The 14,167-nt window shown below is 35.3% G+C and overlaps 1 protein-coding gene across 1 annotated transcript in view; it reads left to right on the top strand.

Annotated features, from left to right (window-relative positions):
- The first annotated feature begins 250 nt into the window (after positions 1 to 250).
- The window catches only part of LOC145259055 (uncharacterized), a 116,535-nt gene continuing 102,618 nt past the window's right edge, over positions 251 to 14,167 (top strand). Inside the window, exon 1 of the mRNA XM_080116681.1 lies at positions 251 to 379. Within this exon, the coding sequence (XP_079972807.1) occupies positions 251 to 379 (129 nt within the window). The remainder of the gene's footprint in view (positions 380 to 14,167) is intronic.

Genomic DNA, 14,167 nt, shown 5'->3' with positions numbered 1-14,167 from the left:
AACAAAACTTTGTAAAATTAATCTTAAAACTGATTCGAAATAAAAAACAAAAATAATCGCCATGATCGATTCTTATCTTCGTGAATTGGCAATAATTGAAGAACGTTCTCTTTTATTTTGGAGCAATAAAAAGAATTAATATATATATATATATATATATATATATATATATATATATATATATATATATATATATATATATATATATATATAAAACTGAGTTGCATAAAAAAACGACAATTAAATCGCAATGACTTTTTATAATTGGACTGGAATTTGCATCATGCTCATCTGGACTAGTGTCATTTCACTGAAAGCGTCTGAAGTTCCGGAAGAAGTTCTCTTGATCGCACGATGTCGAGTCAACTGCATGGAAACGGTAAGTACGGACAGATTATTTAATTTGTAATCTTTATCATCTAATATGTGATGTAAGATTTTAGAATGTGTGGCGTGGTCTTTAACCTTAGTAGAGGTTATTTCGGAGCGTCTTTGAGTTTAGTTAAAAACCGCACCAACATTTAATGTAAATAAAGGCGTAAATGTCATTGTTTTAACGGAGGTAAAAAAAAGGAAGATATTTAATTTGCGAGATGGAACTCATAACTTCGCGTATTCTCCCTTCAAGATTAAAAATCAAATTCATATAACAGATGTGAAAAGAAAACAAAAGCATGGATTTATTAGGTTGGTGCAAAAATAATGTCGTTTTCTGACATAAAGTGTGTTTTTACACCAAGCTAATAATTATCACATATTAAGTAACATACACACAAAAATTGAGAAACATAATACATCATTTGAGTTACTTTTGGATCCCTTTGTATATATATATATATATATATATATATATATATATATATATATATATATATATATATATATATAACTGCCGACTGTCAACACGACGGTTCTAGGTTCAATCCTTGGCTTGGGATAGATGCTAGTCTAGCGGCACTGATGAGTTGTGATACAACGAAACAGGACTATATGTCGATGACTACAAATATATTTTAAGCCCCGCTCTTTGGGTAGAGCACTGTCGTAAATAATCTCACCCGCTACTTAATTGGCTGAAAATGCGAAGCTCGTTGTTTGTTTGTTTACGAACATGCGATTTGAGCACTATAAAAGTGGTGGCGGGTGCCTATTTAAATAGACATTCCGACGAGTTATTTACGGGCGTCAATTCCATGGTCGAGTGGGAGAACTGCCGACTGTCAACACGGCTGTTCCAGGTCCAATCCTTGGCTTGGGATAGATGCTAGTCTAGCGGCACTGATGAGTTGTGATACAACGAAACAGGGCTGTATGTCGATGACTACAAATATATATATATATATATATATATATATTTGTAGTCATCATATATATATATATATATATATATTTGTAGTCATCATATATATATATATATATATATATATATGATGGTCAACTTAAAATGTAGTAGAGAGGACGAATATTCTTTTATTGTTTAAATTATCTGCTGTGTTACAAAAGATGCTGGAAGTGCTCCCCATTGACATCTATGCATTCTTAACAATGTTTGCAGAAGTAGATCTTCTCAAGTGATTCCCCTGGTAGCGTTGGTAATGTTCTCCTTTTGTTTTTTGGATTCTAGATTGTAAGGATTATTTGCATAAACGTTTTTGTTTTAAAGTCACCAAAAGATAAAAATCACATGATGACAAGTCCAGGAAACGTGGTGGCCATGACCCTTTACTTATTGTTCTCTCTTCCATAAACATGTCATGAACTCGAGTCAGTGATCTGTGAGACGTGTAACGTGTAGCGCTATCTTGTTGGAAAAAGAATTGCATTTTGTCTTGTGGTCGTTAAGAGAAAGATTAGAGAGGTCGGGCTACTTTTAAGTGGGCCACTTAATCTGAAAAACTGATTAAAGATTAGAGAGATATGGCAACTTTTAAGTCGACATATATATATATATATATATATATATATATATATATATATATATATATATATATATATATATATGGAACAGGCACAATAAAATATAATTAGAATACAATGAAACATTGACATAATTGAAAGGTCACCAGACAGCAACGATATCCTAAAACATAAGCGAAGCGAGTCAAAAGTGAAGAAATACATAAGATGATGATCATGATCATGATCATGATCATGATCATCATGATGATCATGATGATGATGATAAGAAAACATTTTCATATAAGAAATAATATAAGGTCCTGGATATGACCTTAAACTATATCCAGTGGTGAGGCTCCAGCTTGCGGGCTTTGGGGAGTGTGGAGCCACCCTTTAATTGCCACTACTCCTAGGTCCACTCTGACGCGGAGTGTTAGTACCTGTTAGGGTCCCAACTATGGGTTAAATAGAAACCGACTTGAAAACAACTAATATATTCTATTAAAAAATCTTTCTTAAAAATTTTTTAATTCGGCATTAAATAACCTGAAAAGGGTTGATATGCCATAAAACAAAACAACCAACCAACCAAATAATATAAAAGATATTTTCATGTTAGTAACACGTGTTTGAGTAAAAAAAAAAAAAAAAACAAAGTGAATTTTTTCGGCTTGAGGTAGTCGCCTATCTAGCCGCACTGATACGCTATGATACAGCGAAACAGTACTGTATGTGAGTTACTATATATATACATATATATATATATATATATATCATCCACATACAGTACTGTTAAGTTGTATCACAACTCATCCGCGCGGCTAGACATACATCTTTTCCCGGGCGTGGAACGAACCTACAACCATCGTGTTGACAGTCGGCAACTCTAACCATCGGACCAAGAATCAGTGCCCGTAAATATTTCTCCTGAAATGCCAATTAAATTAGCATTTGCACGTCGCACAGTGCTCAGATTGTCAGTTTGTTTACAAACAGTGGGCTTCGCTACGAGATCTGCATAAATTAATATTAATATATATATATATATATATATATATATATATATATATATATATATATATATATATATATATATATATATATATATATATATTGTTTTAACAAAAACCAAGACTACAAAGAATGGGTTGATAGCAATAGTGTATTTCATCGTTAGTTACAATTGTTTCAAAACTATTCGGACAAATCCAAACATTATGTCATTTGAAAATTTTCACAAAAACAGCCTTTCTTCAGACTTATTGAATAAAAAACGTTGTAACAATAAAACATTATGGAAACCATTTCCCTTATAAGGAAAAAAAAACATGCGAAAGTATTTTACCTATATAGCATCGTTGCAAAGTATTTTTTTAAAGATTTATATATTTACCTATTTTCATATCTCCATTTACAAAAAAATTCAAACAAAATATCATACAATGTTACCACTAATTACCTATGTCCATTTAATATGTTTTATTAATACTACTCATTGATTTCTTAAATTAAATTTATTTATTTATTTAATTTAAATTATTTTTTAATCCGGATTAGTCAACTAAGTTATATTGTTGCGATTCTATGTTAGTTTCGTATCTGGAATTTGCTTTGTTTATTTACAAAAAATATCGGCTGACCTATTTATGTGATTTAAGAAACGTTTTTGTTTAAAACTTATTCAATAAGGAAAGAAAGTTTAACATTACTTTATACTTAGTTCATTCTTATTCTTTATTTAAAATTAAGGATCTCAATCTATTTTTTATTTTTATTTTCTTTCGTTCTTTCCTATTAAGATTTACGATTATCGGATATTTTAGATGTACGTTCGAAATTTTAAAGGTCTAGTTTAAATTTTAAGTTACCAAAATCCTAATATGTATTCATAATGATGAAAGGGAAGTAACTCAAGCCATTCGATGTTTCTAGGTTTGGTAAATCCCTAATATGTATTTATGATTTATTTATTAATAAAACAAATCCAATTAAAACTAGGCTAACCTATTCAAAATGTAAGTTTGTAATGCATATCATAACCATGATGCTAATTATATTACCAAAGATTTAACCTACGTTTGCCATCCAACCATAATTTACTGAGGTTATGCGTGGCTTCAATACAAGATAACAATTCGGGAATTAAGTTATTAAATACTTATCTAATAATAATACATATCTTATACTTAATAATAAGTATTCTAATAATAAAAATATTCTTTAGCTCCATGTACGTTTCACTCCAATGAAACTGGGGGTTCACCTTAGTTTTTTTGGATTTAATTGTTTAGAACAAGAGTATTATTTAAAAAGCTAGGATTTTCCAAGTTTTACTGATCTAAAAATAGTATCAATTAATCCCCATTCTTTGATTACTAATATTTTTTTAAATACATATTGCTAATTTTTGTTAAGCTATTTTATTGATCTAGAAACTGTATCAACTATTTGACCATCAATATAACTAAAATTGTGTTCCCAGTTTGGAACAAATATTGCTAATCTTTGTTAATCCTTATTATAGATCTAAATTTCTTATCTAATAATCCATTGTCTTTATTTCTAAAAATGTGTTTCTAGTGTAGAATATTAGATTCCAGATTTGCTTGCTAGATTTGAATCATTGGAGTAAAACGTATATATATATATATATATATATATATATATATATATATATATATATATATATATATATATATATATTTTATTGTATTTTTTTATTTATTACATTTTCACCCCAAACAAGGCACGTTGCCACTTTGATGTAGGGGCTACTATCAGGGACATAAGCTACAGGGGTACTATGTAGGGAGTTGGGCAGCAAGATGTCTGTTCACGTTACACTTAAATTTCTGCATGTCAGTACAGTTGGGGAAGCAGGGACCCGGAAGGGAATTCCAAAGTCTAGCGGTTCTGAGGAAGAAACTACTGGAGTAGAAGGCTCTCTTACATCTAGGGATCTCTACTGTGAAGGGGTGGGATTGTACTGCTTGTCGGGTTTGTCGGGAGTATTTACGTCGAGGGGGTACGAGTGCTTGTATTTCGTCAGAGCATTTACCATTAAAGTACTTATAGAACAGGCAGAGGGATGCAACATTTCGTCGATGGGACAGAGGCTGTAGCTTAGATGACAGTTCAGGACCTATCAGGTTGGCGACTCCCTTTTGAACCTTGTTTAGGAGTGAGAGACTAGTAGCAGATTCACCAGCCCAAATATGACAACAATACTCCATACATGGGCGAATGGTGGCCTTATAGAGGTACAGGATACTTTCGGGCGTTAGTAGCTTTCTAGCACGGTAGAGAGAACCTACCTTCTCCGCAGCGGTCCTGGCAATACTCTCAATGCAATTTTTCCAACTCATGTTTCATGTGAATGTTAGGCCGAGGAGTTTAAAAGATGTATTTTCAGATAAAGAGCCTTTGGCCATTGCTATTGGTGATAGAGAAGGTGTCTTGTAATTATTGAAGGAAACAAGTTTAGTCTTGGCAGCATTGAATGTGACCATCCATTTTGTCACCATTCCACTACAGATCGGAGATCATCATCTAGTGTTTCTGCCATTTCTTTAGATGTGTTCATTTGTTTTCCTGACGTGTCTATTTATAGAGCGTGGTGTCATCAACATATACACCCATCTCACAGACAATTTTGTCAGGGAGGTCATTTATGAATATTAGGAATAATAGAGGTCCAAGGATAGACCCTTGAGGCACTCCCGCATTTATATCATATTGTTTCGATGTACGACCGTCGAGGACAACCTAGATTTTTTCCCTTATCTAAGAAGAATTTAATTATGTTAAGTATTCTTCCAGTGATACCGTATGATCTGATTTTCCTGAGAAGAACTTCATGCCATACCATGTCAAAAGCCTTAGATATATCTAGAGCTACCGCTCTACCCTCCTCTGCTTTGTCAAATGAATGGTATATACGCTCAGAGATTACTGTTAGGATGTCTGCTGTGGAACGGGCTTGCCTAAATCCATATTGTTGGTCAGTCAGAAGTTTAGCATCTGTAAGGTGATGGACTAGAGTGTGGTTAATTATGGACAAAATATTTTGGCGAAAAGTGGGAGGAGGCTAATGGGGCGATAATTTAGTGGGTCGGTTCTTTCGCCAGAATTCTTGAAAACTGGTACCACAGAAGCAGTTTTCCAGCAGTATGGAAAGCAAGATTCATTAAGGCATTTGTTGTAAAGTTTTCAGAGAACCGGAGCTACTTTGGCCGAGCACTTTTTTAATAGCACAGCCGGGATGAGATCAGGTCCACATGCTTTTGAGGTGTCAAGATTTTTTATGATAGCATGCGCCTGAGAAGGGGTGATTTTCAGATCGTCTAGTGTGGCGTCTGTCCGCAAAGGAAAGTCAGAGAGGGGTGGTTAGCAGGGTCTAGTGTTGAGTTGGAGGCAAACCGACTGGCAAGCGTGTTAGCCTTCTCGGTTGCTGAGCAAACAACCTCATGATTGTTGGATAGTGGGGAAACTGTTGATTGCCCATTATTTACTACACTGTTGCAACGCCGGGCCGAAATGCTAGTATATATATATATATATATATATATATATATATACTAGCATTTCGGCCCGGCGTTGCCCGGGTGTTTGGAGGTGTATGCTGAGCAAAAAAAAAAAAAAACACGGTAATTTTTTTTAACTTTGACCGGTATTATGACCCCTTAATATTTATTGTTTTGGGCTCAAATCAATTTATTAAGTTAAATCCATGTCCAAGGAACCTTTATCTAAAATTTAAAGTGTCTAGACCCAAAATTGTCGGAAGAGTTTGGGAGAGCTCAAAGGTCAAATCGTTGAACTTTGACCCCTTAACAGCCAAATTTCTGGCCGAAAACCGATCACATCGATTTTCCCAAATCTCAGTACCCTGTATTTCAAATTTCGAGTCTGTAGACAAAAAATTGACAGAGTTATTGCGTAGGCAAATACACACAGACAGACAGACAGACAGACACACACACACACACACACGACACACAGATACGTTAACTTTTATAGATATACTAGCATTGGTGCCCGGCGTTGCCCGGCTGTTTAGAAGTGTATGCTGAGCAAACAAAAAAAAAACAAAAACGGTCAATTTTTTAACTTTGACCCCTATTATGACCCCTTAACGTTTATTGTTTTGGGCTCAAATCAAATTTCGAGTCTGTAGACAAAAAATTGACAGAGTTATTGCGTAGGGAAATGTTCACATACAGGCACACACACAGACAGACACTTTCACTTATATATATATATATATATATATACAGTTAAAGCCGAAATTTTTACGTTTTATGGAGAAAAAAAAACATTTTTTCACGAATTATTTTTATTAAAGTGTTGATGAACATTTATATTGACCATCTACAAATCTCCTGAAACACTATTATTTTATTATAAAATATTCAAAATATTATTAATGATAACAAAAAACGGAAAAAGATTTACGTAGTGTACTAAAAAAAACTATTCATTACAACAGTAACAGCAAAAACGTAAAAGACATGATGGATACAGTTTGCGAAAGGAAAGTCTTCAACATCTGTTAAATAGGATTGAAAAAAAAGAAAAAAGAAAAAGGTTTTGTTATTCAAGCGGATGAAAAAGATTCACATTTTTCCCTTAATATGTTATCTGTGTTTCATTCATCCGAATAATGGAACATTTCTTAATGCCTTTTGTGACGGAACGGTTCTATTTATGTAACATTTTATACGATGGTTAATCAAAAATAATACCTCTTATTTTTTTATTCTGCCGAATGGATTAGAGAAAAGTACTGCAAATTACATTATTATGATAACTGTACTTATACGTTCATGTGTGTCCCAACCAGCCAGTCAGGGATTACCTCAGAGTGGAGGCGAGGAAGGCAGAATTAAAGGTATGGTTGAAAATTGTCTATAAAGGGGCTCACAAGAGATAAATTAGAGCCTTTTTGTTTTAATGGCAGATCCCGGGAGACTGCCAGTGTTAGAGAATGGATCGAGAGAGAGAGAGAGAGGGAGGTATGTAAATTATATTGAGACACGTTGACCGGAAGTCAGGATCAGCTGATCGGATTGCGTGTGAGTCACGTGATCAGGTTAACTGAATCTTTGAGATTTGGTTTGGGCTTAGAACGCGACGGACGGCTTCACAGATGTCTCCTCCCCTTCACTGTAGGAGGGGGGACGCTGACGTGTGTAAAAACGAGGCCAAGGGAAACCACGCAAGCCAGAGATTCACTTTCCATCCTTCTGCGAGACATCTGGAAAGTGAAATAAAAACTATAAAACCAATGCATCGTTTGGAGTGTAATGAATCTTCATCCAAAACAGGTAACGTCTCCCCTCCAAGACACAAGATGATTCATGATGGACCAACATCGCGACGCAAAAGGTATGTCCTAAAATACATGTACCACACACATACACAACGGCATATGAGCAAATAGACAGAGCAACTAGATGATCACACACAACGTTAACGTTTATGATACAACAACATAACACCGGGTGGCCTTGCTGGTTGGAAGGAGAGATGACTTGGCCGCTGATGGGTAATACATTTTCTCTGTAAAGATAAAACAAAGTCGAAAACATTAAACAATATTGCTGTAAAAAAATGATCATTTGGAAATATCTAGCCATTGTTTGGGCTAGAGGGCTGACCTTGATGTTAAGGCCGAAAATTAACCAATCTGTGAGAAATTTTGGGCTGCGGAAACCAGATTATGATTACTAGACTATCCAGACAGACTGGACGGGGATCGGCTAGATTAGAACCCCAGGTCTTCTCAGATGCCAACCACCCACTCCATACGTAAGACACTGCAGACCAAGAAAAAGTCAGTTGACCTCAAGTTTTGGAGTCAGTTTGAACTCGGGAGAAGACAGTCCACCGCCCTGCACCAACCCGCGTAAAAGCACTCATCCACTGACCGATCAGTAAAAGGAATCGGATATAAAAACAAAATAAAGAGCTCCATTTGAATACTATCGAAAACTACCAGAAAAATAAAATTATAATCGATATTTTTATTTTATTTCCTCTGTGAAAAACTGTACATGATTATTTTTATTTTTCTCTTCTGTAATAATTAATCTTATACGAAAACTGAAACCAGGATCAACGTCGAATTATTTATTTATTATTATTATTATTATTATTATTATTATTATTATTATTATTATTATTATTACTAGTAAGTTAAATTAAAGAAAAACAAGTAAGTTCAATGATCTTTTTCAGCAGCAGAAAAAGAGAGAATGGATCCTCAATTCTTCGTAGAAGCGACTGAGACTGTGTCGAAGAACTTTTGTGAATGTTCAGACCAAATCACCTAGAACTACACTTGTAACTGTGTCAACACTATGGTCTTTCTCGTGTTGCATGTTAGGGGTAGGTCAGGTCTCGCACAACTTTATACATGACGTAAACGTTTCATCTCTGTTGACGGTGTCAGATTCTTAAGAAATCAATCATTGTCATAGGTGTACGTCAACAGCAGTAATGTGTCATGGAATTCTTGGCAAAAGTGTATTGAAAATGGTGGTGACTATGTAGAAAAATAAAATCTAAATCACAAAGGTGGGTCATTTTAATGGCATCATTCCCGGGTTCGTAGGTTTACAACTTTTTTAGTTAAAAAATAAGAGTCTTTAATTTTGGAATGACTCGCGTATGCTACATATTGTTTTTATAAATTATTTTATTTTTCTTTCTTAAATGCTATATTAGCTTTATTTCTTATTTGCGGGATGTGCATACACTTTCGAGATTTTGGGGAATAACGAAGAGCACCGGTTGCTAAGATACTGGTGGGTTACTTCCCTCTAGGTGGTGAGATCCAAAGAGCGGAAGGTGAAAGCACACTTCTCTCACGGTGGGTCAAAACCCATGTGGCGGAATGCAAAGTGGCACCATCCTAACGCCTAATCCTACCTTACATCGAAGAGACAATCCCCAAAAGTGAGAGTAATCATCGTCCCTTGCATTGTAGTGAACACTTATTCCCCGACGCTGGTGTTGTTGGTGCTGCTGGTGCTGCTGATGAAAGTATGATAGGTTATGAAAAGAAGGGTTGTAAATAGATACTTTCAATTTGGGGGGGAGGGTATCAAAACCAAAGCAAAATATGATGAAAGTAAAAATAAAATAGATAAACCCCATAATTTATTATACCATACATGTTCACACTGAAACACTTATCACAATATTCTGTGGATCTATATTAAAAAACCTTGTTAAACTTTGTGACATATTTCCATTCTATGGAGGTCAAGCGCGAACGAACACCCCATAATTTTATTATACCATATTTCTTCAAACTGAAACATAATTATCAAAGTATACTTATAGATATGAAAAGTCTTTATTAAAGTCTGTGCCTATTTCCATTCTATGGAGGCCAGGCGCGAACGCAGACCCCACAATTTTATTATACCATCCCTATTTAAGTTAAAACATACTTATCACAGTATTATTATGTACATCTATATCAAAAACACTTGTAAATGTTTGTTTGTTTTTTTTCATTTTTAAATTTTTTTTTCCAAACTTTGTGGACCAGGCGCGAACACAGACCCCACAATTTTAATGAACCACCGTTCTACAAGATCAAACATACCTATTCCTGTGTCTCGATACATCTTCTATCATTATATGTGATTAGTTTTCTATAATAGTCAACCATATAGGAGCCAATTCGTGACCAGACACACACACAGACATTCAGCTTTATATATATATTTATATATTTATTTAGCTTTATATGTATATATAGAGACGTTTTATATATATATATATATATATATATATATATATATATTAAAAAGTTTGAATCATGTCCAGATAACCTACATCTAAAATTTCAAGCGTTTAGATCCAAAATTGGCGAAAGAGTTTGGTAGAGTCGGCAAATATCAACTCGTTTAAATGTGACCTCTTGGCAGCAAAATTTTCGCCCAAAAACTGATTTAAAAGCTTGTTGCATGTCTGAATACTCTTTATGTAAAATTTCAAATATTTAGACGCAAAATTGGCTGAATAGTTTGCTAGAAACGCAAAGGTAAAACATTTTTAACTTTGACTTCTTGGCAGCCAAATTTTCGGCCCAAACCGATTAAAAAGCCATATGTCTGAATACACGTCATGTAAATTTTTAAACGTATACACCAAAAATTGTCTGAGTAATTTGGTAGAGACCGCAGAGGTCAATTTTTTTTTAAACTTTTATCCCAATTTATTGTTTTGGGCTCAAATCAAATTAAAAGTTTGATCCATGTTCAAGTAACCTACATCTAAAATTTCAAGTGTTTAGACCCAAAATTTACAGAGAAGGTCAAATCGTTGAACTTGACCCCTTGATAGCCAAATTTTGGGTAGAAAACCGATTAAAACGAATTTTCCAAATCTCAATACTCCTTATGTCAAATCCTACGTATGTAGACCGAAAATTAACAGAGTTATTTGATAGGGAAGTGTACACAGACACACACACACACACACACACACACACACACACACACATTTTCACTTTTATAGATAGATTGGGATCAGTCTAATTAGTAATTGTACATTATTTATGATTGTTAAGTATTTTCTCCTTCAGGTTAATTAAATTAACTATGAGATTACAAGTGAGGGAAGAAGCTATTAGAATGAAAATTTTCCGGCACCTATAAACCTCCACAGTGAATAGGTGGGATTTAGTTGATAGTCGGGTTGGTTGAGGGTATTTTTGTTGAGGGGGTGGGGGCATCAGTAGAGCAAGTTCGTTGGAGCACATTCCATTAAAGTACTTGTAAAATAACCATATTGCGGTGATGGGACAGAGGCTGGAGTTTAGTAGACATTGTGGGACGAATTAGATTAGAGACTCGATTTTGGGCCCTGCCTAAGAAAGAGATATTAGTGGTGGGCACACCAGCTCAGATAGAGCAACAATACTTCTAGCTTGGGCGGATTATGATTTCATGAAGATATAAGATACTAGCAGGTGTTAGAAGTTTTCTAGCGCGATAGAGGAAGCCCGTTTTGAGCAGCAGCTTTTGCAGTATCTACTATGTATTTGTGTAAGTTTATATTCTTGTTAATTCTATCTCATTGTAGTCGCATTCCTTTTTGTCCTTTCTGAGCACAATAATTAGCGAGATTGATTTTAGTTTTATTGAGCAGCTGGCGGTACAAAGCCGACATTGTTGTCTTACCAAAATGGACATAAGATTATTGTTTGTGAATTTTTAAGATGAAGATTGACATTCCGTATTATTTAGATTATTCGGATTTTTGTTCTTCTTGAATGTTATTACAACAACATTCCAGCAGATGTAACCTCCGATCTTCTTCAGATGTATCTTGTCGAACTTGGGAATTTCGAACGGAATCATTTATTTAATCCGCGCACACACGCACATACACACGTGCACGCACGCACACACACACACACACACACACACACACGTACGCACACGCACACACACGTGCGTGCGCACACATACACGCATATACACACACAACACACGCACATGCACACACGCGCGCACACGCACTCACACACACGCACACACACACTCACACGTACACACACGCGCACACACCACACACACACACACACACGCACATATATGATACTATCGCTTCCCCGGGGAGGGTTAAGGAAGGTCCTGGAAACGAAACCAGCTCCCCGGGGGTTAGACACGATATCCAACGATATCTAAACGATGGGCACATGTTGGAAACATTAACAAAAAACGGGTCGATATGTCGTCGGCATAGGTGGCCTCTTGTCTTCATTGCATTGTTACAGGCATCTTTTCATCGTCCGCATTAATGGCATGATGGAATTTAACGCTTATACAAAAATAACGAACAAATGCGTTTTTATAAAAATATAATTTATTTAAGATTTAACAATGAGGAGCATATTTTTATAAAGACCAGTTGAAGCCAGACGCATGCTATGTTGCGTCCGCCGACTCCAGAATGCAAGCGTCAACTGTTTAAAACAATAGAATCATATTTAATTCTCTCTTTCTTCATTGCAAGAGAGAGAATGGGAGTGAAAGAGAGAAATAGAGAGAGAGAGAAAGAGAAAGAGAGAGGGGGACATTCATAGATAACGTTTAAACATTGTTTTGTTTTTGTATCGATGAGTTCTTTCGGGTTTGGCCTTTCAAATTTTAAGGTCTTATATCGTTTTGACTTGGTTCAATATTATAAACAAACTGTCATTCTTGGCTTGAGTCATAGCAGAACATTTTCAAATTCACAAATACTTGCTCACAAGTGCAGACCAAGTTAGGCACAAGTTTTATTAATGTAGAAGCTCCCACCTCCCTCAAAAGGGGCTACGTCATTGTGCCACACATACACACACACGCACACACACACACATGCACATACACACGCGCACATACACGCACACACACGCACATACATACACATACACACGTACATACACATACACACACGCACACACGCCTATTATATATATATATATATATACACATACACGCACACACGCACATACACACACACGCACACACATACACATACACGCACACACACGCACAAACACGCACACATATACACACACACGCACACACGCACATATACACGCATATACACACGCACACACACATTAATAAATAGTATTGTACAGTGATAGTGGTAAAATTGTACATATAAAAACAAAAACAGGTTTAAGGTTCCCAACATTTATACTAAAATTGTCCGTAACAATCCGTGACGTAATGGATAAAGTACTTGGTTAATTAAATTGTAAGTTGCACTCATTTTGAGGTTGAAGATTTCACTCTCGGTGCGGGCAACACTGAATATACAATTCAGAATTCCTAAAAACTTCTATCCGGTCACGATTGACAAAACGAGAGCATGCTACTCCCGTGGATTAAATAAAGGTTTATGTTCGACATCCCGTGCAGATTCCTGAGTTCGACAAGGTACCCTTTAAAAAGGTCGGAGATTACATCGACACAAACATTTCAGTAGATGTAATCGCCGATCTTCTCCAGATGTATCTTGTGTAACTTGGGAATCAGTACGGAAATTCGAACGGTAGGCACCTCCAAAATTCACCACAGAATTACCCCCCCTGTATGTAACACGATGTAACTTTATTATATATTAAGTAAAACCGTATTTTATATTTAATATGCAAATGTTTATAATATTATTAATCATTAAACTGTGCAAATTTTTAAAACCCAACAAAATTATAACAAAGATTATTAATTACAGTTTGAAGAAGATAAAC

The sequence above is a fragment of the Euprymna scolopes genome, chromosome 34, assembly GCF_053919585.1.
Source record: "Euprymna scolopes isolate OS-2025 chromosome 34, ASM5391958v1, whole genome shotgun sequence".
In the NCBI taxonomy this organism is placed as follows: domain Eukaryota; kingdom Metazoa; phylum Mollusca; class Cephalopoda; order Sepiida; family Sepiolidae; genus Euprymna; species Euprymna scolopes.
Note: the sequence above shows the minus strand (reverse complement) of the source record. Positions and strands in the feature narration are given on the sequence as shown.